Source organism: Ammospiza nelsoni, chromosome 12, assembly GCF_027579445.1.
Source record: "Ammospiza nelsoni isolate bAmmNel1 chromosome 12, bAmmNel1.pri, whole genome shotgun sequence".
Taxonomy (NCBI): domain Eukaryota; kingdom Metazoa; phylum Chordata; class Aves; order Passeriformes; family Passerellidae; genus Ammospiza; species Ammospiza nelsoni.
In genome coordinates, this window is record NC_080644.1 from 154,753 (window position 1) to 180,092 (window position 25,340).

Sequence of the window (25,340 nt, forward strand, 5' to 3'; positions counted from 1 at the left end):
AGGATTTTTGTAGCTAAGAGCCATGACTTCAATGTCCATCCTTCAGGGAGTAGATGACGTCCTGTTTTGTAGTCAACATCTAGAAGCAGGCTATTATGACTGGTACTGTGAGGACTGGGCAGCAGTACTTCTTGGGCTGCCTGGCCTTATGCCCACAGTACCGTGGATTCCTTGTTTTTCGTGAAGCAAAGTAAATTACTGCAGCTCTGGACTGCGCATTCAGAATCTTTTCTGACAGTTTTGTGTTGATGCTCCCCCTCCCCTTTCTCAAGGTCGTTCCTGTTTGCTGGCACAAACAGGCGGCTCGTAGCTGTAACACCTCCGGAGTTAAGTGATGCTTTGATAATGCCTACTATCAGTTCTAGCCCTTTGCTTACTGCCATGGTTTTCAGCTAAAGCGAGGGAAAGGGGCCCTACTTCTACAGGTCTCAACTTCTGCCTCGCTGCTATACTGCTTCGGACGACTCCCCTTTCCTTTTATTTCCGTGCTGAAAGCAATTCTCAGTCCGGAGGAGGCTGCTGGGCGTTCTGATGCTCGTTCGAAGGGAGGGGAAAGGGAGGAGAGGCCCTTCTCCCCAACTGTCCGCTCCCTGACAGGGCCGGGCCGGGCCGCAAGGAGTTAAGGGCCGCTGCCGCCCGCGGTTCTGTCTGGAGCCGCTGCACGCTCATTGGTTGCAAAAAGGTGAAATTGAAACCACAGTAAACTTTTGACCCTGTAGCAGTTCTTGTGGAACGCCTTCCCCTTGCCAAGAGCTGAAGGCTTCTTTCCCCCCCCGCCCGCTTCCCCCTTTTTCCTGTATTTTTTTTTTCTCGGTAATCATGCTGTGCTGCATGCAGTCTCCCTGAGGGGAGGGGGAGGACGAGAACAAGCGAGTAGTTTGCTTGTGTGCCGCTAACGGCGAAGCTGGAATTTGCCTTAAAGGCTACTACCAGCTATCTTCTGAAAGTCCCATCGCTACACAAGTAGGAATCAGTTGGGGTTTTTTTTCCCGTTTCCAACATGTTTCTGTGTGGTTGAAGAAAAAACAACCCAACTACAAGCAACCTACAAACTGATGCTGACCATCGGAAAGGGAGGATGAGTCACCCGGTACGATGGTTTCAGCGACCTTAATAAACACTATCGAATTTTTTAAAAGATTGAGGTGGTGTCTCCTTACTGAAATCCTACGTTGGAATATCTCAATATTGCAACTTAGTTCATATGTCTGTGAACTGAATACATATTTACCTAACTCCTTTTCTATTCTGCATCTCCCTGAAACAAGAAAGCCTCCAACAACTCAGTCTGAGACAAGAAGTGTCAGCTGAACTTCACTGCCAAATTGCAAAGTGTCGGAGGCCTAGAGTAGCCAATGCTAGGAATTTTTATTTAGAGTGTGACTCCAGCAAATTCTGGACCAAATTAACGCATGTGTCATTTTCATACTCTGCAGATTTTACCACAAACCTGAAATACCTGTGGCCGGGAAAATTCACCTTCCCCTTTGTAGCTTTGCCAAATCAGACAAGTTATAACAGCATTACATTTTCAATGAAGTATGAACACGACATTTAGTTATTTCACATTTCTTTCCCCTTAAGTGCGTGTCTTGTCACTGACAAAAGAATCACTGACTTGATTACTGCATCAGTTTCCATTTCCTCCCTCACTGGCTCATAGGCGCAGGTATGGCCGCCTGTTCTTGCTGGAACATTAAATTTACTGAATGTTAAGTGCCATTTAATCAAGTAGTTACTCAGCACCTTACCTAGAGATAACATTCAAAACTCTTTCTCAACAAAGAAACCTGATGCCTGACTACTTCAGTCTGTTGTTTCCACATCTCTCCTGTCTTGTTCTTGCAAATAGTTTCATCGGATTTATATAGCGTGTTCATTTTCCTAATCAGAGATTAGGCTGAGGAGGTACCCACAACTGCTGTGATTTGGACTCTTTAAAAATTGAGTTCTGTAAGCAGTTTAGTGGTAAGAAGTGTTTACTTTACAGCGGTGTTAGTAGAGTAGGACAGAACTGTGGTGGTTCCATGTGAGCTGTTCTTGTAGTGCTGCTTTGTTCTTAATGCAGCTTTTTCTGGGAATTGAGGGAGTCTCCAGAAGCATTGCCAGCAACATCGAGGAACGATGAATATTAAATGATTAATAGCGGACCCTCTGCACCCTCATGTGTGTAATTCTCCTTGCAATTGCAAAAGAAACGTGCCCTGACTTTGATCGTTTGTGGCCTCCCTGTTTATTCCAGCTAGTGTACCTAAGCAGCAGCTATTATACAGTTTCTTTTTCCCCCCTCCCTGTAATTTGTTGTTCTCTCCTTCCTGTGCCTGTGCACATCCTGTCTGATTCTCATTGTTTCATGGCAGCTCTCCTGCCTTCACAGTGGAGCTGCACATCATGTTGCCTATCACAGTAAAATGGAATAAATGATCTTCTAAAGGAGAGTGAATAACAACTGTCACAAATTAGGAATCAATTCTGAACTCTATTTCTGAAGCATAATTTAATGTGTCTTAGAGTTCTCTTGCACACTTGCATGGTTGCATTGTGATAACATTATGTGTACGTGCCTTTTAGTGGTAAAAATCCGTGAACTCTAAAATTGTTGCTGCAGATGCCAGCAGAAGGGTGGGAAACTAGCAAAAAAAGTAACGCTGATACTGAAGCTGCAGAAGCACAAATTTCGTTAGCCCTATAAATCCTATAACTTCAAAGGACCCCACTGGGGAGAGTGGTTTTGAAGGTCATTATTGAGAGTTAACTGCTGATAATGAAAAATCACTAGTGTAACTGTTTCCTGTAATAAATATGGCTGAAAAGAAGGGAGTCACGGATACTGTGAAGACATTTTGTAACCAAAAAGCATTTAATGAGCAGTCACAAACAGAAAATATGTGTCGGCGTTCTCTACTGCTTTATTCTATGTGTTTATTCAGAGAAGATCTTCATGTTGGTTTCATCTCCCCACATTCCAAAATAGGGTCTTGCCAGCTGCTTTGGAGCTGCCCTATTAGAATTTTCTCCCCCACCAAGGTTTCCACATGATGAATGAGAAATTTAAAGAGAAGTTCCTGCCATGGTGTTTTCATCTATTTTTTCCCTGTTTAGAGTAAGCAGCTTTCTATCTAGAAAGCAATTTTCTATCTGCTTTCTTCTAAAAAAAGAATGGAAAGGTGATTTAGAGGAGATACTAGGGCACAGCTTCTCAGTTTGGAAAATTATTATATGTTCCAAAACTCATCAGAGCTACTATTGTGTGCTTCAGACTTCTGCTGGTTTATTAAAGCTTGGTAGTTTCCCCTTGATCAGCTCCTCACTGTCATGCTGGCATAAATGATGCTGGAAAAGAGTAGACATGTAGTAGTTGGACCTCAGATTTTTGCTAGGTTTTAAAACATTACCATTGTATGTGTCTTTTCTGCCTTTATATCCGTTTCAGTTGGTGGTGAAACTTACTACCTGCAGTGTGATGGTTTAATTGTGGGATACAATAAGTGGCTTTTTCTTGGCTTCTTCTTCAATAGGTTTGTCTCAAAACTGTCCTGTCCACATCCTTGTTGCAGCTTTTCAGTGATGAGTGAACACTTGGTCTTCTGCAGCAGTAATGTCTTGGGTTTCTGGATTTTAAATGCTTTTTAAAAGAGCATGTTTATAGCAACAACTTACTGAAAGACATTTAAAAAAAAATTATCTATTCATTTTTGTACCTCCTCTGCCAATATAATAATTTTTCTGAGTTCTCTTGTGATATCATCAGGATGCAACATGAATAGACGCAAGAAATTTTAAGCTGTAGACGTATGAATTCCCTTGAGGACACATGTCCATACACACAGTCTTGTTTTTCAGGAATCACTGAGAATTTTTTTTTTCTCCTTTAATGTACAAACTAGTTTGTAGAAAGAAAAGTTCTGATAGAAAAGTGATGTGATCTTGGTGAAGCAGACCTCCTGCTGCAAGTTGTGTTCCACCTGCACTTGGTTGAAAAATGTGATAAAAATGAGGATTGGCTGCTATAGCTGAAAGGACTTTATGCATTTATAACTCTGTAGGTTGCATTATCTATGTAAATGTGTGTGAGATAGGGTGGGTTGATGTGCCCTGATAATCAGGTTGTTCCTAACTTCTGTTACAGGCTCGGGTTTTTTGATCTCTCAGGCAGTAGGGACAGTAAACAGTAGCTTTGCCTACTGATTTCTGCTGAAGTACCAGACCAGGATATTTACTCTGCTGACTTTTTAGAAGAGTGTGCTTTGTTTCCAGCACAGTTTTAAGCTGATTCCTCTAAACTTCCCTTTTGATGTTTCTTGTGTGTGTGTGTGTGTATGTATATATCGTGCTTGTGATAGTCAATATAATGTATCAGGTAATTTATCACAGCAGTAAATGAACTATAAATAGGAGAGAGACAGTATTACTGAACTGATACAAGAAAAGAAAAAAGAATCGGCTGAAGTGGTCCATAACTGTTGCATCCGTTTGTTTGTGGTGTGTAGTTGTGCTTACACTAGTCTGCTGAAGACTTAGACAAGAGAAGGACTCAACTTTACAGTTTGTGGTATCAAAAATTCCTCATGCTATGTCATGGCACAATGCCCATTTTTTGCTCTGTCCAATCAGATGGCAGCTGGAAAGGCATGGTTTTCTTCAAGATAAGTAAATGAAAAGCACGGGCCAATGTAGTCGCTGTACTAATGCTCTTGCCCTTAAAGTAGGCAGTTTTTGTTCTCGAGGTACAAATAGGGAATGTCCAGAGAAATTACAGTTCTGACAAATAGAAATAAATTCAGAGCAAAAATTATGTGCTAGTAAAACCAGTATGTCTTCTATCTTGTTGGCTCCACATGCTATAGCAGTCTTTTTTTGATGATGCTGTGAAAATACAGGGCAAGTATTTTTCATTTTGGATATTACTACTGAAATACATTTTCATTTCTAGCACTATACCAGACAACTGCAGACATTCATCAACCTCAGAGCTCTGAGGTGATAGAAATTTGGAAAATAAGTGATGTTTATCTAATTTTTTTTTTCTAGTGATAAGTTTTCTCTGTCCTAGAAAAATACAGAATTGAAAGTGGATATAAGAACAACATTTTTTTCTTTCAGGTTGCATTTGACTTGGTTTGAAGTTGACTCTGTCCATTCTGGTAGAAAGTGTATATTAGAGGATTAGATGTAACTTGATGAAAGATTTTTAGGAAAGCTTCCATTAATTTCAGTGTCATGATATTTGTGTAAAAATATCCTACTTGGAAGTTAAAATTTGAAAACAGTAAACTTTTGACCTTGGGTAAATGTTGCCTTGTATAATGCAATATATTCAGCCAGTAAAGTAAAAATTGCATTTTACTGGGCTCTAGCTTGTGGAAAACATAGTGCATATTGGTTGGCAATGCCTGACAGCTGATATTTATCAAGGCTAACATGAACTTTACTCATTCTTACATTTTCAAGCAGCTTTCAAAGCTCTGCATCTATACAAACATTCACATGAACTTTACTCAATCTTGCATTTTTAAGCAGCTTTCAGAGCTTAACATGTGTACACATGTTCAGCCTGTCTTGTTGCTTTTATAATTTTGTTCTAGAGATGTTAGAGTTAGGGTTAGGGTTAGCACAGTGGTGTATCAATACTCTTACTAAGATGAGAATACACCCATAATGATTTTCATTTCTCAAATTTAGTCACAATATAAGCATTTTGTAAACTAGCACTATAATGTAAACATGTAAGAGTAATGTTTAAAGATCAAAAATATTTTTTAACTATTAAATGTTTTAGTGGGCTTCAGACTTTCAGTACATGGGATTATATTAAATATGCAATATACTCTTGGAAGCATACATTTCCTAGAAATCATAAAATTAAATATAGTTAAAATGCAGTTCCTTAGTAGAATAAATGCTAAAGCTTTTCTTTAGGTAAATGAAAACGCATGTCAGAGAGAAGATACATTTTCTTTCCAGGGATGACCAATTTTTCTGGGAGCCATTTTGGTGTTGTGGTTAAACAGTTCATGTTCATTGGCTGAATAATAAAAAAACTTGTCCTCCTTGCTTTAGATGTCATAAAGAATTATGAGATTGTTTTGGAATGTTAAAAGCACGGAATGTAATTATTCTTGTCTAATAGTCCTCTTGAAGAGAAAAATGTCTGGAAGAAATTATTATTTTCATGTTTTTCAGATTTTCTGTCAGTCCACATAGCTTGCTGGTCTTTTAGACTTACAGTTTCCTTCAGTAACTTAGACTTACAGTTACTTCAGTAAGTCAGTGTTGAGGTAGACAGATCACAAATGTTGGCTGCCAAGTAACTCAAGACTGAAGGGGCCTTAAAACTGGAATGGATGAATATGATTATGATCGTCATAATTTTAACTACTGATCAATGGTGAAAGATATACATATTTTCCTCCTTACTAATATGCTTAATAAAAATGTCATACTTATTTTTTTTACTAGTATTCATACTAACCCTTTCAACCTGGAAGACACTTCAAATGACATAAGAAATAATTTTCATTTTTCTTTATTTATATTAGGAAATAATTTTCTTTCTTCTTTAACTAATATCCAAATTGCCAAAGATGAAAGATAAATTAGTGTCTGAAGCCAGTCTGGAATTCAGAGTTTGCTAGACCACTTTGTTAAAAATTCAAGGGTAAAGATGGGATTTCTTTGCTCCCGTTAGGAACCAGCAGGGTTTTAAACCTGTGCATTTTCTGTGTTGTTTTGGATTGACAAAGGTAAAGGCCAACATGAAGAAATTTTCACAGCTACAGCTTTATTATCTCTGAGTGTCCAGTTTATGCCTTTGTCCACTGTCTCCCTTGCTGGCTTCTTGTTAATGATGTGCTACTCAAGCATTTTTTTTATAATCACCTGTAGTTCAGTGCAAGGTGCAGTCTTCTCGTTTTTTAGTCCTGTACTTCCTGTTGCAATTCATTTTCAGTTCTTCCCATGTAAACAAGCTTTCCACTTCTTGAATGCTAACCTTTTCCCTGTGGCATCCCCTTTAACTTTCTCACAGAGCCATGTAGGTATTTTTTGATATTTTTGTTCTCTGTTCCAAAGGCTATTTAGGTGTAACAGCTATTATCCAGGATTCACTTGAGAGGCAGCATAATCTCTCCCTCTCTCTCTCTCTCTCTCTCTGTTGTTATTACGATACAGTCATAAGAGGGCCTGTGTAATCACTTTTCTGTCTTGAGGGAATGTGTGGTGATGTCCCCACATACGTCTAGAGATGTGTAAATTAATATTCCACACTACTTCTAGGCTGCATGTTGTTTTGTTAAACACAACTAACCTCAAATGACAATTATACCATCTTTCACAATTCCTTTGATTTGTGTGCACAAGCAGTAACTGATTCATTTGCTGCCTTCCTTTTCCTTTTTATTTTCCTGTTAAAACTGTTTGATGAGATACCTGGTTTTAATAGTTTGAACTGGAGCTACAGATGATGTAATGTAATGAAGAAATGAATACCACATTGTAATGTGCTAGAAGTGTTAGAATATATGTCTCGTGCAGTGTATGTCTGTTTAATGAGGGAAAGTCTATTCACGTTTTCTTTTCCTGTTTCTGTGTCTGAGTTTGTTTCATGACTCCTGCCTGATTCATCTAAAATTTGAAATCAGCAGAGAGATCCAGCAAGAAACAGACTAATTTAGTTATACCACATGAGGTTTCCTGACTGCATTTTACAAAATTATTCACATCTTCGTGTTACAAACAAAAAAGCCTTGCAAGCCTTCGTCCCCCACACCCTCCAGTATAGCTGTATAAGGCCTCTATGATCTCTGTTCATATTGAGATGTCACAGATGTGTCCACTTTTCTGGGTTCTTTTCTCACATGAAATGACCATTCCTCCTTTGATTCCTTTCTCAGGCAAATTGGCATAGGCTATACAAAATGAAATTTAGGTCACAAATTACTTTAAAATTATTCTACTTGAATGAATGGAAGATTTAGCTGCTGATATTTGTATATACACATATATATATATGGCAAAATGTGGCAGAAGATGGTCGTCATAAAAATATCACCAAAGGAGTGTGCGGTTTTAGTGTGAAATGTAAGTGTGCAGTTGAGTTTTAAAGATGAATTTATGCTATCCTGAAGATTAAAGGCAGGTGTGTTCACCTGCCCTGTTAAAACAACTAGGAGTATTAGGAATAACTAATTTTAAATAAATACTTTTAATTCTATGTATTTTAGTTTCACTATTACAGGCGATCTGCTTTTCTGTCATGTGTTTTGTTTGCTGTTAACATGGTCCTTTTTCTGTTGCTCTAACTCGCAAACCGGGATGAGTAGGAAACAAATTAACAAGTAATGACAGTCCAAAAATAGATCTGCATGCATTATTTATCAGAGGAACAGGAGATGAACGCCAAGCATCTTCCACCTCTGACCGTCTCTTAACTACAAGTGTTCTGCCGTATTAATAAATGCAAAGTGAAAAAGGTTCAATTTAATTGTCATGTCTGAGAAAAAGCCCAAGCGTGCATGGTGTTTACTAAACATAAGCACTGCAGGAGAATTGGTAAATGAAACCTGGCAAGGTCTGAAAAAACAGTCTCCCTAAGATAGAATGTTTAATATAAAATGAATGTGCATGAAATTAAGAATATTTAACATGTTGCAGCAAGGTGCCTTTCACTAGCATTAGAGATGGCACTTTTTTTAAACTGAAAGTCCTGATTCAGTGAAGTCTCTGAATCATTTATACCTAGTAAATCCCATTTTGGAATGTGAGAGGGAGAAAGGGTAGAGAATGATCAAATGCCTGTGTTTTGGAATAGTATTTTATTAGTTACTGTACTGGTGGGGGAAGTGCTGGATAAGCACTGCACTGGATAAGTGATGTATCAGTACAACAAATATATTTTCCTGTTTGCTTCATAATATAGGTATAGGTGCTTTTTATCTTAAAAGGTAATGAAAGACTTTTTAGTATAAACTAGTTACATGAAAACCTCTTTATTTACTCAGTTTACATGAGTGTCTGTTTCAGTGGTTTGTTTCATTGCACTTTGAGATTCACAAAGCTGTAGTAAAGATTCAGTGGCATTTTTATCTGCTGCATTTGCTCCTTCCTCAGAGGTTTAAAAGTATGTTGGTCTTACGCACTCTAATTTAAAGTGTATTGTATTTGGGTTCTTTTTTTAAAAAGGCACAGTAATTATCTCTGAAACATTTAAGGAAGATTGCAAGTGCTGCCCTTTTTATGTCTTATTTTAAAAAGTAACTATCGTGTTCACCGTATCTGGCACATTATATATAAGCATATTTTTAACCTGAACACATTGTAGTGTGTTCTGTGTTTAGGTGTCTGTCATATTGTTGTTGTCTGTGCCACAGGTAACAATAAGACTTCTCACTTAGCCATCTCATCTGGACTTTAATGTAATGATCTTTCTTTATGTCTTTTACAAATTTGATCAAAAAACCTACCGTATGTAAACTTTGATTTGGTAGCCAGGATGTGTTGGATGCTAAGGTTCTACATGGTGTGAATTGGTTATCTTTGTAGCTCGTCCTGAGAGTGGGTAAATTAGTCAAAGGTCGGTATGTTGAACCCATTGAGATCAAAACATGCTGAATGATGTTTTTGTTTGAGCACTCTTGGGTTTTGGTTGAGCAGGCTTTAGACAGGAAATTGTATGCTCACGTGTTGAAAGTTGTACTGATGTGAAATCCGATGGGGAAGCTGACTGCACAGCCCCAAATGCCAAGCGCTTAGTGCATGGCTGTGCTTTGATATAAGCACCCTAATAACATAAACTAATTCATGTGAAGTGGAACAGACCACAGTGTTAAAATAAAATATTTTTAAAATTTAAGATGTTAAGATGTTGGCTAATACCTCTGTATTTAGAAGAGGAGCGTGTGGGTTTAGTGTAGGGACAAGAGTTGAATGGTTTACTGTTCAATGTATAGCAGAGGTGACAGTTATGTGAAGTTACATATCATATATTATTTTTGTTTTACAGGATGTGACTTAAAATGAATTCTGATTCTGAAGGTCCTCTGAAAAATATGCAGTGCTTGAATCTTTGCTAAGGACTGATCTCATATTTGGACTATATATACCTGAACATTTTTAAAGCTACAGTTTAGTATATGAGAAGCATGTTCTTAAAAAAAGAAAAGGATGGGAGGGAAGAAAGAAGAAAAAAACTGAACCCAAACCAAAAACCTTACTGTACCACTGCCAGAAAGTGAAATTGCTCCTTATATTCTTGTGGATTCCTGTCTATGTAAGTGGAAACATCAGTTGTTTCTGTGGTTAGTCTTAGAACAAAAGAATCTTTGCATAATATCAAAAATATTTTGAATCAGAAGTTTCAATACTTTTGATACTTTTTATTGTGTATTTGAGGGAGCTAAAATGTTGAAATAACAAATTTGAACTAAGTATACAGAGTTGCAGAATGGAATATCCTGTAGTTTTATTTATTATCAAAATTTCAATATTGCAATCTGCATCTTGCAAAAATGTGTGACTTATATCTTGTTTTTTAGGAGGGAGGATTCTATTTAATATTCTAACATTGTGTAAAATTCCAGGGCATGGTCATGATTCATTGAAATGAACTTGTTTGGTTTAATTCTTTGTAACTGGCTTATTTTGAGTAATGCTAAATTCTGCTTAGTCAATTCCTCAAACAAGAAATCAGCTCAGACAGAAGAGCTTCCAAGGATGCAAAATACCACAAGCATACATACTTAATATAGGAAAAACTTGGTGGTTTCGTAGGATCAACGAAGTATTTAAAATGTTTTCATGCAAAAAAACCATTATTTAAGAAAATATTTAGGATATGTTTTAAATTAGTATTGTATAGTTGTGCATTTTGCAGGGTAGTTAACTGTTTCAGTGAAACAGATAGAAAAACTAAATCTGAAACATGTAATTGTTGGTATTTTTGGAGCCCTGCTAGGATAAAACCTTCTCACTTGCCATGTCCTGTTTGCTGGATAGATCTTTCATCTACCAGCTACTGAGAGCGGTGGCACAAGGGAATCATGCTTGAGTTGGACAAGGAAATGAGTACATTGAAAGACAAGGTAGCAGAAAGCAATCTAAGGGATATTAAATAGTAGCTTTCTAAATTCTGTGGGTGTGAGTTGAGTACGATGAGGGAAGAAATAGTTGCATCAAACTGAAAACTTTCTGCTTACTGTGCTTAGTAATTTCAGCATCCTTTTGGCTTGAATGCGCTGTAGGAAATGGTCTAAGGAACTTTCCCCATTGCAAACATACTGTATTGTTGGCATGTGCATCGTTTTCTTGTTATTTCAGGGTGGAATTTTAGAAGACAATGGATTTTACCCTGTCAAAATAATGAAGCCGTGGCGGGTTGGACACTGCTACTCAAAACCACACGTTTTCTTTAAAATCTATGGTTTTGTTTGGAAGGCTGTACCATACGCTGTTGCAATAGATGGATTAGTAATTACTGGAACTATTTTATCTGCCATGTGCAAAACCCAGTACCTTTTTAACAACTCATTTATGCTTTTCACTGAGAAGTGAATAGACATATGAAAAGTGTATGGTACATTGCAAAGGGTGTAGGCATGAGCACCTTAATAATAAGGACTGGTGGTTTTCTTCACCAGAGTTACTGCTGAACAAGAATATCTTTGTTATTTTCTGTTATCTTGACTTGAGAAGAATGTAGGAAAATTTAAGATTATACATGCAAAGATGTTGCAAATAATCATGGAAGTTTGGAACTTTTGCTCCAAATATTGCTGCTTTCGGTTCCACACCCCCAGTGGGATTAGGAGCATCATGATGGAGTGGTTCATTATTGCTACAATCAATGGAATTAAACAGTGCCTTGCTTTGAAGACTTTGTTTTGGGTAATTTATACTGATGGAAAATTTAATAGATTTTCTTGCATTTGACCAGTTTTATGTAGTAACTGAGCTACTCAGTCAAATTAAGCTAGCTTTTAGATTTATTTTAATCATGCAAATAACAGAATTTCACTCTAATTATTTTCTTTAAAAAATACTTCATTTAGGTAGATAATATTGTGTGGTATCACTAGCAGAGAAGTCTTTTTAGCCATCGTTAGTGGTTCATAGGAAAGAAATAGTGTTGTTGCCTCTTATCTCAGAAAGTAAGTTTACAAAGATGCCTGTGTTAATTTTTTTTTTTCTTTTAGTAGTAAAAATGCATAAAAGTTTCAGCTTTTGAAAGCTGTGTTTCAGAGCTGTGTTTTGAAATAATTAACTTCAGGAAAACTCCCCAAACCCCCAAAATAGCCTTCCTTTTGTAAAAAATTTTTAGCCCATTAGAAATTACAGGTTCAGCTTCCATGAAGAAATAGAACACCTGGTACTTTCAAAAGTGGTGATTTCTTTCATTAACTCACTGAGGAGTTAATAATGAAAGAAATTGCTTCTTTTGCAAATACTTCCTGTAGCTGGGAAATTAGTTTTCCTGTTAAGAATTTGTACTGTAAATCCATCTGTTTTGGGAAGCAGCCTCTGTAATTTCCTTAGCTAAACAGTTACAGAATTGTTCTAGGCATGGCCTGCCTGCGCAGCTTGTAATGATATTCTTAGCGAAGGGAAAATGCATGTGCAGCAACTCTGCAGCTTCAAGCCTGAACAAACTACCACCAGTTACTTGGGTGTAAGAGTAGGAAAACAGTTTATGCAAATTACTGATTTTTTTCTTCATTGTCCAAGCTCCTATATTTATCATGTTTCTGAGACAAATTGTAGTAATTTTTGGTTTTCTATTCAATTACGTTGTGAGTTATCTCTCAGTACAAGTAGATATTAAACCAGAAATGACATTTCTATTTTAAATCATTTAAAACAACATGTAACCTTCAAAATTTATTATAGTGAAATGTCTATCCTAGTTCAAACACTGCTTAATGTGTTTCAAATGCTTCCTTCTCTTAAGCAGAATTTACTCTTGGGATTCAGACATACTTGCTTTGTCCACATCCTTCCTGAGTTAGCCTTAAGACTTACATTTTAAGCTCTTCCTTTCTCTTTCCACATTAGCTCTTAAACCTGCCGTTCTTACTGTACTCAGCCTGTAAATGTAGTTAGAGAGGGAGCGAGGGAAGCAGCAATCCTGCAAGTGTGTGCAGGTGTCACCTACAGCATGCCTGAAGATGCAGCTTCAGCTGTGAGGTCTGTAAACATAAGACCTTGAGTCATCTGTAATGCTGAGTACCAGCTTCAGATAATCAACTGCTTTTTGCATGATCATAAACTGGTTTTGGAATCTCTTTTTTCCAGCTGCTTACTTGTTCAAATGAGTAGTTTTTCATTCAGCTGAATGACGCTAATTGAAGGAAATATGATCCCCGCAGTTGTCCAGTTCTGTACTGGCATCTAGTGGCCTAACAGTGTATTTTTCTTGAACTTCATATAAAGTAGGCCGCCACGGATGTATTCGGGATTTTTTTGCCCTGGAGGAATATACGAATGGATAAAGGTCTTCAGACTTGCTCTTCCATCTCTCTGCTGGGTTTGTCTTATTCATCCTGTTTCTTTACCAATATTTATGTGTAAGATCAAGTTCTTATCTGTACAGTTCATGCCCATAGTACAGAGGTAGGCATCTTTTGTAGTTGTTTATTTCAAATGGAAGATTGTGTTTGATTATTTGGTTTAATTCTGTTGTCATTTTAAAAACATGTTATCCTTCCTTTTGTAATATATATCGATTGGCATGAAGATTGGTTATGATAGAATTTTATGTTAAGCATTGTAACATTTTATTAGCTGCAAAGAGAATTTTTACTTTAAAAATATGCTATTTTATTTCTGGGCCTTTTTATACGTGCTAGAGTAATCCAATCCTTTGTCCTGTCTAGCTTTAAAAATTTTGTAGTGCTGTAGAGAGAATGTTCTTTTAAATTCTCGATGTGTAGAATTAAAAACCTCCATGCTGCCTCATGCAAATCTGTTCTTGTGTGTCTTGGTCCTTTCAGTTTAGGCTTTAGAAAAAACTACAGCAGATATCCCCACCACCACTGACAAGAAGCCAATAAGCAAAAATTCAGTCAAGTAATACAAAAAGTATTAAAGTATTACCACGCACTCACACACTTCTCAAAAGTAATACACATGCTTCTTTTTTTTTTTCCCTTTTTTTTCTTTTCTTTTTTTTTTTTTTTTTTTTTTTTTTTTTTTCCCCGTAGATATCATGTCATGGAAGCAGTTAGTTGATTTGCTACCCTTTGAGGGGTTGGTTGTCTTTGCTGCTAGTATGCACTGCGGACTTGTGTTTAACTAACTTCCTGTTCAACAGAGCGCTCATATTCTGTTCTTCAGAGCTTCTTGAGACAGTTGGCCACCAGCCTCTGATTCCTTAACGTAAACTTCATTTAGTTCTATCAGTTCCTTGTCCTTGTGATTTGTTATTACTGACTCTAGGAATTTGGTTGTCCTAGGCCAGTTTCTTTAAACAATTGTCGTAATGGTAGTTTTTGCTTGTGGAGACAAAGAACTTTTTCTGTGAAAGATTTCTTAATGCTTGGGTTATGTTATGCAAAAAAGGTTCTCTCTAACTGACAAGTATAACTCTATTAAGTAAATATTTAACACCATTTATTGCCACTGCTGTACAGGGTAAAGAACTGCAGTCTGAACTAGAATGCAGTAAATGAAATTTACACTTAATTTGGAAAATTCTGTAAAAAGGATAAAATAGTGCTTAATTTCTAACTGCCTAGATCTGTTTTCTCTCATTGTGGTTAGAAGACCAAAACCAATTTGGAACATCTTTATATAGTTCTAGCTGTGTTCTACAATACTCCAACTAGATACATAGCATAGATCCACTAAATTTTTTTCCTCCCTGAGTGTGTTTTTGATCCTAACATAACAGGACCTCACACGGCTTTCTTCTCTCATCTGCGTCTGTGCTCCGTTTTTTTTTTCCTTGGGAGTGAGGGGAGATGAGTGTCATATATATCTAATCTGCCAGGTTTGTGTAATGTAACTAGACTTTGACAAAATCGCCTTATATTTTATTGGGTTATGGCCCAGTCTTTGCTCCAGAAGCAATAGAAATGAAAGACAGTGGAAGTGTTTGCTTGCCTTGGCCTCAAAATTTTAGAAAACTGTATGGATTTTAGAAGATTTAGCAAGAGATGTGAAAGCTATAGTAACCTATCAATATAGTAATAGTAATCTATTGGCTGTATGCAGAGATGAGTATGAAACTCCTGTAAGCCCCCTGATACACTCCTAAGGATGAAAATTATTTGTTTCTGCAACTGTGTTTTAGTATGACATTAATTTATTGCTTTCTTTTCAGGTTATCTGAATATATGTTTAAATACCGAGAATTTCTTTTTTTTAGATGAATTGGAGCTATACAGTGGTCTAAGTTTAATGGTGCAAATATTAAATATCTCTGAAAAAAATTAAATGCATTTTTAACCTTTACTTTTGCTTAGAGTGATAGAAAGCTTTAGTAACCTGTGTTTTGGCTAAATAAAGGGTAGATTTTAAAGAAATGTAAACAAACATTACTTTTCAGTAGCACAATATTTCTGGATTTGCATTAAGAAAACTCACTTGTAAATCTGATAAAAATAAATTACTTATCTGGTTAAGTACTCTGCATTTTGAAATAGTATTTTGAGCATTTTATTCACAATTATTATGTCATTGCTTTTAGCTGCTGATGCAAGGTCAAGATGAGTGAATTAGGAGAAAACTCCTTAGATAGTTTGACTAATGAGTCAAGGAAGCGCAAGCCATTGCCCTGTGATACACAAGGTGCAAGGTATGTTTATATTGAACTTAACTGGTTTATAATGAGTTTTTAAAAATACTTTTCAAATTTGCATTGCAATTTAGAGTAAGTTCTAACTAAGGAATTTGTTTAGTTGAAAAAGTCTCTAGGTCAGCTTCTGTTGTGAAGATAGGTAATTTTACTATTAGGTGTAGTTGATGAACTGTGCTTTATAATTAGACTCCCGTGGAAATTTTATTACAGTGGACGTATCATAGAATATGTTAGAATGGACCTTAAAGATCATCTAGTTCCAGTTCCTCTGTCATGGGCAGGGATACCTTCCATTAGATAACGAATCGCTTTTGGAGTTGCGATTGCAAGGCAAAAGAAGAAAAACCTCTTGCTTCACAGGAATTTTAAAGGCATCATCTTAAATTTGGTAATTGATTTGACAAGCCTCATTTCAGGTGGTTACATTTATCAAAGAATACTGCAAGAGGTTGAGCTTTTTGCTGGTTTGTTTGTACTTCCGTTTCTTTTAAGTTCATCTATGCTATCTTCCTGCCTCTCACCCAACTCTCTCAGATACTGTTGTCTGAGGGCCTCAGTTTTCTGTTCCCCACGACTTTTATTGCTCTCCACCATGTGAGAGCAATGTTTTTCTTTTTTCTTTTCTTTTCTTTTCTTTTCTTTTCTTTTCTTTTCTTTTCTTTTCTTTTCTTTTCTTTTCTTTTCTTTTCTTTTCTTTTCTTTTCTTTTCTTTTCTTTTCTTTTCTTTTCTTTTCTTTTCTTTTCTTTTCCCTCTCTTTCTGCCTGCCTCCCTCCCTTTTCTTTCTCCATAGAGTATTAACTTGTATTAAATTTGTTGTCAGGCATTGTGTGTACTAATATTTGTCCCATTTATATATACAATCCCAGTGCCTCATGCCAATTGCCTTCATCATTATAAGAGATCCTGTCTGAGAACCTTAAATGCTTCCACTGTATCCCAGTGTCGTTTTATGAGTGTCCTCCATTCCATTTTCTCTTTCCCTTTCTACAGTGTCTCTCATGCAGGAGTTCTTTTTCAGATTGTCACCCTTCATTAGCTTTCTTTATCTTTCAAGCTCCTGCTTTGTCATGTGTTTGTTTTCTCCGTATGTATGGTCCATGCATACTTTCCTAACTCCTTCACTTGGTTTCTTCTCAAAGAATGATTATTCTCTTTCAATTACCTTGAAACCTTTGTCCATTCTTGCCCCTGCCCTGAGTCCTTCTTTTCCTATTCTTGCCATATTGTGCATGACATTTCTCCCTGTTGGTTTAGGCTGTAGACAGTCTCTTTACTCAGCACATTAACCTGGGTAGGAAAAAGAATTTGAGAGAGACATTTTGTCCAGAAACATTAGGTTGTCTGGGATTCTGCTCTTCTTGCATGTTGAGATGGCATGTAGGTCCTGATGCCTAGAAATTTATGAGGTATCACCTTCTGTAATCATCTCTCTACAATCAAACTAAAAGGAGTTAATAGGAAGCTAAATTCAGTTTTGTTCGTCTAGTAAATTTTAAGTAACTGTAAAGCAATTTCTAATATTAAAATATGCTTTCTGTATGAGTGCTACAATTTTATAGCAAAAGCAGCTGCTCTTTTCATTAAATTTGACAGTAGAGTAAAAGAGTAAAAGCAGAAGTATTTCTTTTTATTAATAGCTTTCTTCTGTTTTCTTGATGTCAATTTGTACTTAAAATTGTTAAAAAATAAGCAAACCAAACACAAACACAAACCCCAAAGCAAACAGCAGCATAACAAAGCACACACATTTGCCCTTCAGATTCATGTTGGCTGGAAGAATAACTGTTGCCTAGGTTTAATGGGTGGGTGTTAAGTGAAGTACATTATTATCCACAGAGTGAGCGCAGGTTTTGTATAGGATGATATATAAGTATACAAAATAATGTTCTTCATTCCTAGTCTGGTCTGCAGTGGTGAGAAGCGTCGACGTGAGCAGGAAAGCAAATACATTGAAGAGCTGGCTGAGCTGATATCTGCTAATCTGAGTGACATCGACAATTTCAATGTCAAACCAGACAAATGTGCTATCTTAAAAGAAACTGTGAGACAGATTCGACAAATAAAAGAGCAAGGTACAATTCCCTGCTAAGTCAAGATTAATAGTTTAATTTCATTGTGATTCTTTTTTTGTAGCAGTAGTTACTTGGGAAATTGAGTAGTTTTTCACAATAGCATGTAACTGAGCAGGTCTTTGGACTTTGGCTTCATTCAAACCTTAAATGCACCTTAAGTAATTTTCTATTTAAAAGTAAACAAGTATTTATCATCACTTTATTGGGAATCAGGATTTTAAAACTGCGTACGGCGTTTCTTACCAGTTTTGAACCACAGACAAGTTAAAAAAAGAGGAGATGCTATTCTAACATCTGCTTGTACTCTATACCAAATATTTACTGGTATGAAGAACACATGCCATTGCCTTTCACTTCAAGGAAACCTACCCTTTTCTTATGGGCAAGCCTCCAATCAGAGATAGTGATTTTTTATGGATTTTTTAAAATTGCTTTTTTAGTGTGATTGAATGGACTCAGAATACAGCCAGCTCAAAAAAGGAGAAAGAAGCAATGCATAATATCTTGGTAAACTCTGTCAGCTAGGGTAAACCTAAGTGATATAATACTTTTTTTTAACCAACAGGTGTATGCAAAACCCATGTTTTGAAATATAGAGTGAGGAGTATATATAATTTATTTTTTTAAACACCACTCCACCCCATCTCCACCTCCCAATGACTAGCCTCCCAAGCTTATATGTGTCATTTGGGCAGTAAAGTATTAGAAAAACAGAATATGCTGTGTGTATCTTACCTGTTGTGGTAAATTGCCACATCTTATGCTAAAACAATTTTCAAAAATCAGCTTCTGTTTTTAAGGTTTTTTTGTAGTGTCATTGTGTGAATTCTAATATTTCATTAGAGAGTTGAGATGTTGTACTCCTCCTGTGGTCTGCTTAACCAGCTAGCAAGTACCACAAAATAAAGCTCACAGTGTTTTTTCTGTAATTCTGCTGCATGGCATGAATTCCCATTCCACCTTCCCCTGCAATAAATTAACAGAGAATATTTTGATTATTTAAATATGACTTTGTTATACGCATGCACACACATATGCACACGTATATACACGTACAGGCACACAGCTGTTAACATGAATCAAAGCCTTTTTGAAGAACAGTGGTGGTGGCATCTGAAGACTGTAACCAATGATAATGAGCTGATCAAAGTAAAAACATAAGAGATATATGAGTGTTTTTAATGGCTATTGAAAGACTAAGCAGGTATTCATCAGACGGTATGTGAAAAATAACAAGAAATGTTCACAAAGCAAGTTCATCATGTCAGCTTCAACTGCCAAGTCAATTTATGTGAGCAAAGACTTTGGCGTTATGTGGCCATGACATATTTTCTGGTCTTATCGGCCAACAGTATGTGAGCCCTTCTCTCTCATTTGTGCTTCTTTTTGTGTTTATTTCACACTCTCCCTAGGATCTGACTTGTAATATTAAAATGTGGCTATCACATGAAAAGTTGCTTTATGGAAATGTATTTTTTGGCTTTCAGGAAAAGCAGTTTCTAATGATGATGATGTTCAGAAAGCTGATGTATCATCCACGGGTCAAGGAGTTATTGACAAGGATTCATTGGGACCTCTTTTATTACAGGCAAGTACAAATTAGGCCCTAGTAAACCGCTATGGAAGCAAATACTTACGGCAGGGGAAAATATTACAATAAAATATGCAATCCTGTAGTAATAAAATAGTATGCAAGCACCATGCAGAAGTATGTTTGAGAGGTTCAGGAATAAAATCTATCATGTTTTCCTAATTTTGCTGAAATTCTCTGTAGAAGGAAATAGAATAGCCTTTTACTTTTTCTAATATTCCTATGCTTCATTTACTCTAGCAGTCATTAGCAAATTACTACTGAAGCAGTGCTTATTTGTACAAGGAATACTTTATTTGTTCTAGGGGATAGACATTAAATGGAGTTTTTGCAAGGAGAGGTTTGTTACATGTATGTCTGCATTTGTGTTACTAAATTATGAAGCATTTTAAATGAATGTTGCCATCAAGTAAAATAACCCAAGATTAACATTAAACAAAGGTACATAGCAGATAGCCTTTCTTTATGCCTGGAAAACCAATCTGATATTTACAAGTTCATGAAAGCATTTTTGAATCTTAGTTTTTTAACATAGATACTGAATTTCTCTTTCAGTTAAGAACATACAGTATTTGGCTAGCTCCTCCTATCTCATCACTTGATAGTGCAAATGTCTTCATGTTCATGACTCGCTGCTTGTTCCTACTGAACTTCTTGTTTCAAATTGCTTACTATTGAATTAACGGTACAAAATCGTAATCTAGTGTTCATGTGAATCAAGAATGAAACAAGAAGGCTGGTTATCAATGTGAAAGCTGAATGGAATATCACATGGACATATTAATTATTATTATATAAACAACTCCCTACCATATGCACTTTTCCTCAAAGAAGAATTTAAAACTTCATGTCTATCCTTGAAAATAAGTGAATATATTATAAATTGACATTTATCACACACACTTTTTAAATTAAATTATGTTGAGAATTAGTTGATCTGTCTTACACGATTTGTTGTCATATTAATATTTAGGCATTGGACGGCTTCCTCTTTGTTGTAAATCGAGATGGGAACATAGTATTTGTATCAGAAAATGTCACACAGTATCTGCAGTATAAACAAGAAGATTTGGTTAATACAAGTGTGTATGGTATCTTGCATGAAGAGGACCGGAAGGACTTTCTTAAAAACTTACCTAAATCTTCAGGTAGTAAAAGTTTATCTACTACACTTACTAGACTATTTGAAAACAATCAAAGAAGACAAAAATACCCCATAAAGGATAACCTTTCAAAACATATTAGTTATATAAAGAATGTTTTACTACAAGAATATCTTAATCTTGATAAACGCTACTGTGTTTTTACAATAGCATGCCATCAGAAATAAATGTGCTGGAAATTCACACTTTATTTTAGCCTTTGAATTTTGTTTACCTGTAACTTTAAAAGAGCGACACTAAAGGAATACCTTCCCTGATACAAGGCTGGCTGAAGGAAGTGCTCGTTTATGAAATATATGAATGACTTTCCAGCGTTCTATCAAGTGACTTAAAGTGTCATGCAAAAGGAAGAGTGCTTTTTACTTGGTTCTCAATATTCCTATTTTTTACCAAGCTATATTGATGGTATATTGAGAAGGCATCTTAAAATAGCCTTTATTATCTGTAATCTAGGAACAGGGTATCTAAATTAAGAACAATCAGTTATGAGTTGATTGTATCTGAAAATCTGTATGAATTCTTACTATGTTCTTTTAAGTTAATGGAGTTTCTTGGAGTAATGAAGCACCGAGACAGAAGAGCCATACATTCAATTGTCGGATGATGGTGAAAAGCTCTCATGACCTCTTTGAAGATGTAGGTGGCTACCAGGATATTCGTCAAAGATATGAAACTATGCAGTGCTTCGCTTTATCGCAGCCAAGAGCTATGATGGAAGAGGGGGAAGGTAGGAATTTTTGCAGAATTGTTATGCATAGAAATTTCTTTGAAAAGCTCTTTGATGTTTAGCATACCATTTTCAGGAAAGCAGCAGCTTTAATCCTTACTCTCTGTACTTCCATTGTAACAACAAACGATGCTTCAGCTATTTTATTAGATTCTTCAACACAGGAAACATGAGATGATGAAAGAAGAAACATTCTTTTTTTAAATACAGATTTGCAGTCCTGTATGATTTGTGTGGCACGTCGTATCACGACTGCAGAAAGGGTATTTCCAGGAAATCCAGAGAGCTTTATTACAAGACATGATCTTTCAGGTAGGAAGTACACCCAGGAGGAAGGTATGAAGGAGTCTTCTTTGTCCATGTGCTCTTGTTTTAAATAAATGGAGTGTGTATGGTGTATATGGAGTGACTAACAGAATTCATACTGAGAATTCCCAACTGCTTTTTACAATATACCATTGCTGGTAGTGAGGTGTAATAAAACCTGTGGGATGCATTTTCTTCTCTATGTTGCTGTTTGGTAGGTTGGTAAAAAGCATTACTTGTGTTTTAGCTGGCATTTCAAGTGGTTGTCATTCTGCTTTCCTTTACGTGGAAGATGTATTTTAGGTCATAACTGGAAGTCATTTAGGACTTCCTAAAAGACTGGAAGTCCTTTAAAAATGCTTATACTTTTATACAATTCATGAGCTAATGTTTAAAGTGGTTTATGCTGTTTAAATTGAAAGAGTTGTATAATCTAAATGGGACTTTTTGTTTATGATGTTTGTTTGATGTAGTTGGTCGCTATTTTTAAAATTTTAGTCTGTGTGCATCCCTTAGGTGCCTGTAACCAGAGATGAAAGTTACTGTTTTCTAAAGCTCTGACACTGACCTGTGGGGGATTAACTTCCTCTTACTCAGTTACATAAATTCCTTTGAATAGTGATGCTTTAATAAGCAGCATCATATTCTCATAGGGCAGATAATTCATAAATGTAACTTCTGCATGTTCAGAATTTGGTGATTAAAAGTGTTATATTGGAGCCTTAGGAAATGTACCATATTTATACAAAAACAGTTGTCACAGGCACAAAGAGTTTAACTTGTATATTTTCTTTCCTGTTAAGGCAAACTTGTCAACATTGATACAAACTCATTACGATCTTCCATGAGACCTGGCTTCGAAGATATAATTCGTCGCTGTATTCAGAGGTTCTTATGCCACAATGACGGGCAGTCATGGACAAATAAACGCCACTATCATGAAGGTAAAAATCAGTTTACAATGTTTGGGTCACAATGTTTTGCTTCTCCTAGGGGCTGCATTTTTTTCTGAAAAAAAATGCTAAATTCTGCCTGTGTTCCTTTTTTTCCATGGTTTTTGTTAATTACTGTGATTCATTTACAAGCTGAAGGAGGATGACCTCCTGAGAATGAGGAATTCTGCTGGAAGTTGTTGGGTTTTCTCAATGTGTTTGTTTTGGAAATTAACATGGAAAATACCAGATACATGGTCTGGGGTCCTCAAGGAAGCTGTTTTTCCACAGCAATGATAGAGACAATTATATTTCTATGATGATATGTAATTTTTAATTATCATTATATTGATATTTTCTGGTTAAATAACAAATGGTATTTATTTTGGTATGTTAGTTTGATGATATTTTATTTCACTCTTTCCTTTGTTAAAGAACCACTCTGTGAAAGTGATAACAATTGTGTTGATGCTTTTTTCTTATTCTCAAGACACAGGGCTCAAAATATTTTCAGTGTTCCAGTGCCACATATTTTGTAATGCTATTTTGATAACCTTGATAGATAAGTGATGTACAGCCACAGTCTTCAGTAAGAAAGATAATGTTTTCTAATTATTCCAAACTCGAGTCTTTTTGAAGGATTTACAAAGTAAATCAAGCACAGGAGATGTTAAATAAAGAGAAACTCATACTGTCAGCAAATGGATTTTCTATTCCATTGGAAGTTCTTCAACATAACTGATTAATGAATCCTAAATTAACACGAGACTTGAAGCTCAATTGAAAACCAATAGTTTCCACAATTTTTTAATTGAAGCAAACTTAAAAATTCTTCCCCAAGCAGGAGCCAGGGCCTCTATAATCTAGCCTTGGAAGTCTGTTAACAAATGCAGAACTTTGCCAGTTGTGTTTGGTGAGCACAAAATATTACAGCACCAAAATAATCTTGTTTGCTTTTATCTTCCCTCTATTGATAGAGGAGAAATAGTGGAATACTTCCTTTTTCTCTGTATATGTTTTGAGTATGTTTTATTTATTTATTTATTTATCTATTAATGTATTCATTAATTTCTTTATTCATTTATTTATTTTTAAAGTTTTTTGTGTTTTGGGGGGGTAATCTTCAGTAAATGAAGGGTATTATGTCAAAAATATAATTCATACTAATAATTCTTGGGATTTTAAATATTAACTATATTCGTGTATTCCCTTTACAGCTTATACACAAGGTCATGCTGAAACCCCATTGTATAGATTTTCTTTAGCGGATGGTACAATAGTGACAGCACAAACAAAGAGTAAGCTGTTTCGAAATCCTGTAACTAATGACCGCCATGGATTTGTCTCTACCCACTTCCTTCAAAGGTGAACTTAGTAGTATCTGTTTATCATTGAAGTGTCACAGTTTAAAAAAAATACATCTGGCCTTGAAGACAACTTGAGCAAAATAGCATACTAAAATATTTTACCTGATTAAAACTCAGATGGGGAATAATTTGGGAAACCGAGCTGCATAGCATACAATAAATAAATGTGTAAACCTCGCAGAGTCCCATTTTAACTATGTGCAGAAAGACAGTCACAGTCAAAAGAGAATTTTTTACTCAATACCCGCTCAAAGCCTGTGCTATGTTTATGTTAGTCTTTTGTGGTAGCAATGATGAAACACTGAAAATAGAGATGCTAAGTCACGTGCTTTTGCAGACCAATTAAAAAGACCACAAAACCCTCTCAGAAGCATAATCCATAACTGAAATGTACCTTAGGTAGTATTTCCTATTACCTGTTCTTGTTCTTTGCAAAAGTAATTGAAATGTCACTTTGGAGGGAATCTGTCTCCTTCTGGCATTAGAGTGCCTCCAGGTGCTGAAAAGTTAGTAACTGAGCTTGTTCAGGGTCACACACTGTTAATGTGCCCAGTAGAATGGTGGCAGGCATTGACTCAGGAAGGGAATGAAAGAAGGAGGATCTTTAAATGGATAAATCTGATTAGTCATCTGATTGTTGATAAAAGCTTTTTGAGGCAGTGATACTGTATGTGATTATAACTCAAAGCCTTCAAAGAATCAAACATTTCTGTAGTGAATAAATGAATGTCATGGCTTAGTTCTACTTTTGTGGAAGCTTGAATTCTCACTGCTCTTTTTTGGAAAAATATTTGGGCAATTAATTAATAATGTATTTGTTCCACATGATTCCAAATAAGATTTTAATTTGTTTTCTTTGGGTTTCTGGGGCTGACGTTGAATTTACAGAGAACAAAATGGATATCGGCCAAATCCTAATTCTGTTGGGCAAAACATCAGAACAGCTGTGACTGGAAACACAAATTCTGTTAATGGTCTTATGGACATGTCACCTGGTCAAGCCATGCCAATGCAGAACAGAAACTATGGGATGGGAGATCCCAATGCAGTGGGTCAGCTCACCAGCACTCGATTTGGAAGCCCTGGGAATATGGGGCCAGTGAACTCTGGAACTGGCATGCAGTCCTCTGCTTATCAGAGTAACAGTTTTGGGTTAAATATAAGTAGCCCACCACATGGCAGTCCTGGCTTAACTTCCAGCCAACAGAATCTAATGGTATCTTCTAGGAATCGAGGGAGTCCAAAAATGAGTTCACACCCGTATTCTCCAGTTACAGGTATTTTATTTTTGCTAAAAGCTCTTTTTTTTAAGCTATTTTTTCTCACTTTTATCTGAATTCCATCTTTCATCCATTTCAACTGTTCTATATGACCCTATATGTGTTACTTGA

General features: G+C 36.1%; 1 protein-coding gene across 1 annotated transcript in view; it reads left to right on the plus strand.

Annotated features, from left to right (window-relative positions):
• NCOA3 (nuclear receptor coactivator 3) overlaps positions 1-25,340 on the plus strand; it is a 56,380-nt gene that overhangs the window by 15,469 nt on the left and 15,571 nt on the right. Inside the window, exons 3-12 of the mRNA XM_059480658.1 lie at positions 10,001-10,267; positions 15,680-15,787; positions 17,691-17,863; positions 19,351-19,451; positions 20,428-20,602; positions 21,156-21,344; positions 21,555-21,656; positions 22,454-22,594; positions 23,800-23,947; positions 24,838-25,226. Of these exons, the coding sequence (XP_059336641.1) occupies positions 15,699-15,787; positions 17,691-17,863; positions 19,351-19,451; positions 20,428-20,602; positions 21,156-21,344; positions 21,555-21,656; positions 22,454-22,594; positions 23,800-23,947; positions 24,838-25,226 (1,507 nt within the window). The 5' untranslated portion in view covers positions 10,001-10,267; positions 15,680-15,698. The remainder of the gene's footprint in view (positions 1-10,000; positions 10,268-15,679; positions 15,788-17,690; positions 17,864-19,350; positions 19,452-20,427; positions 20,603-21,155; positions 21,345-21,554; positions 21,657-22,453; positions 22,595-23,799; positions 23,948-24,837; positions 25,227-25,340) is intronic.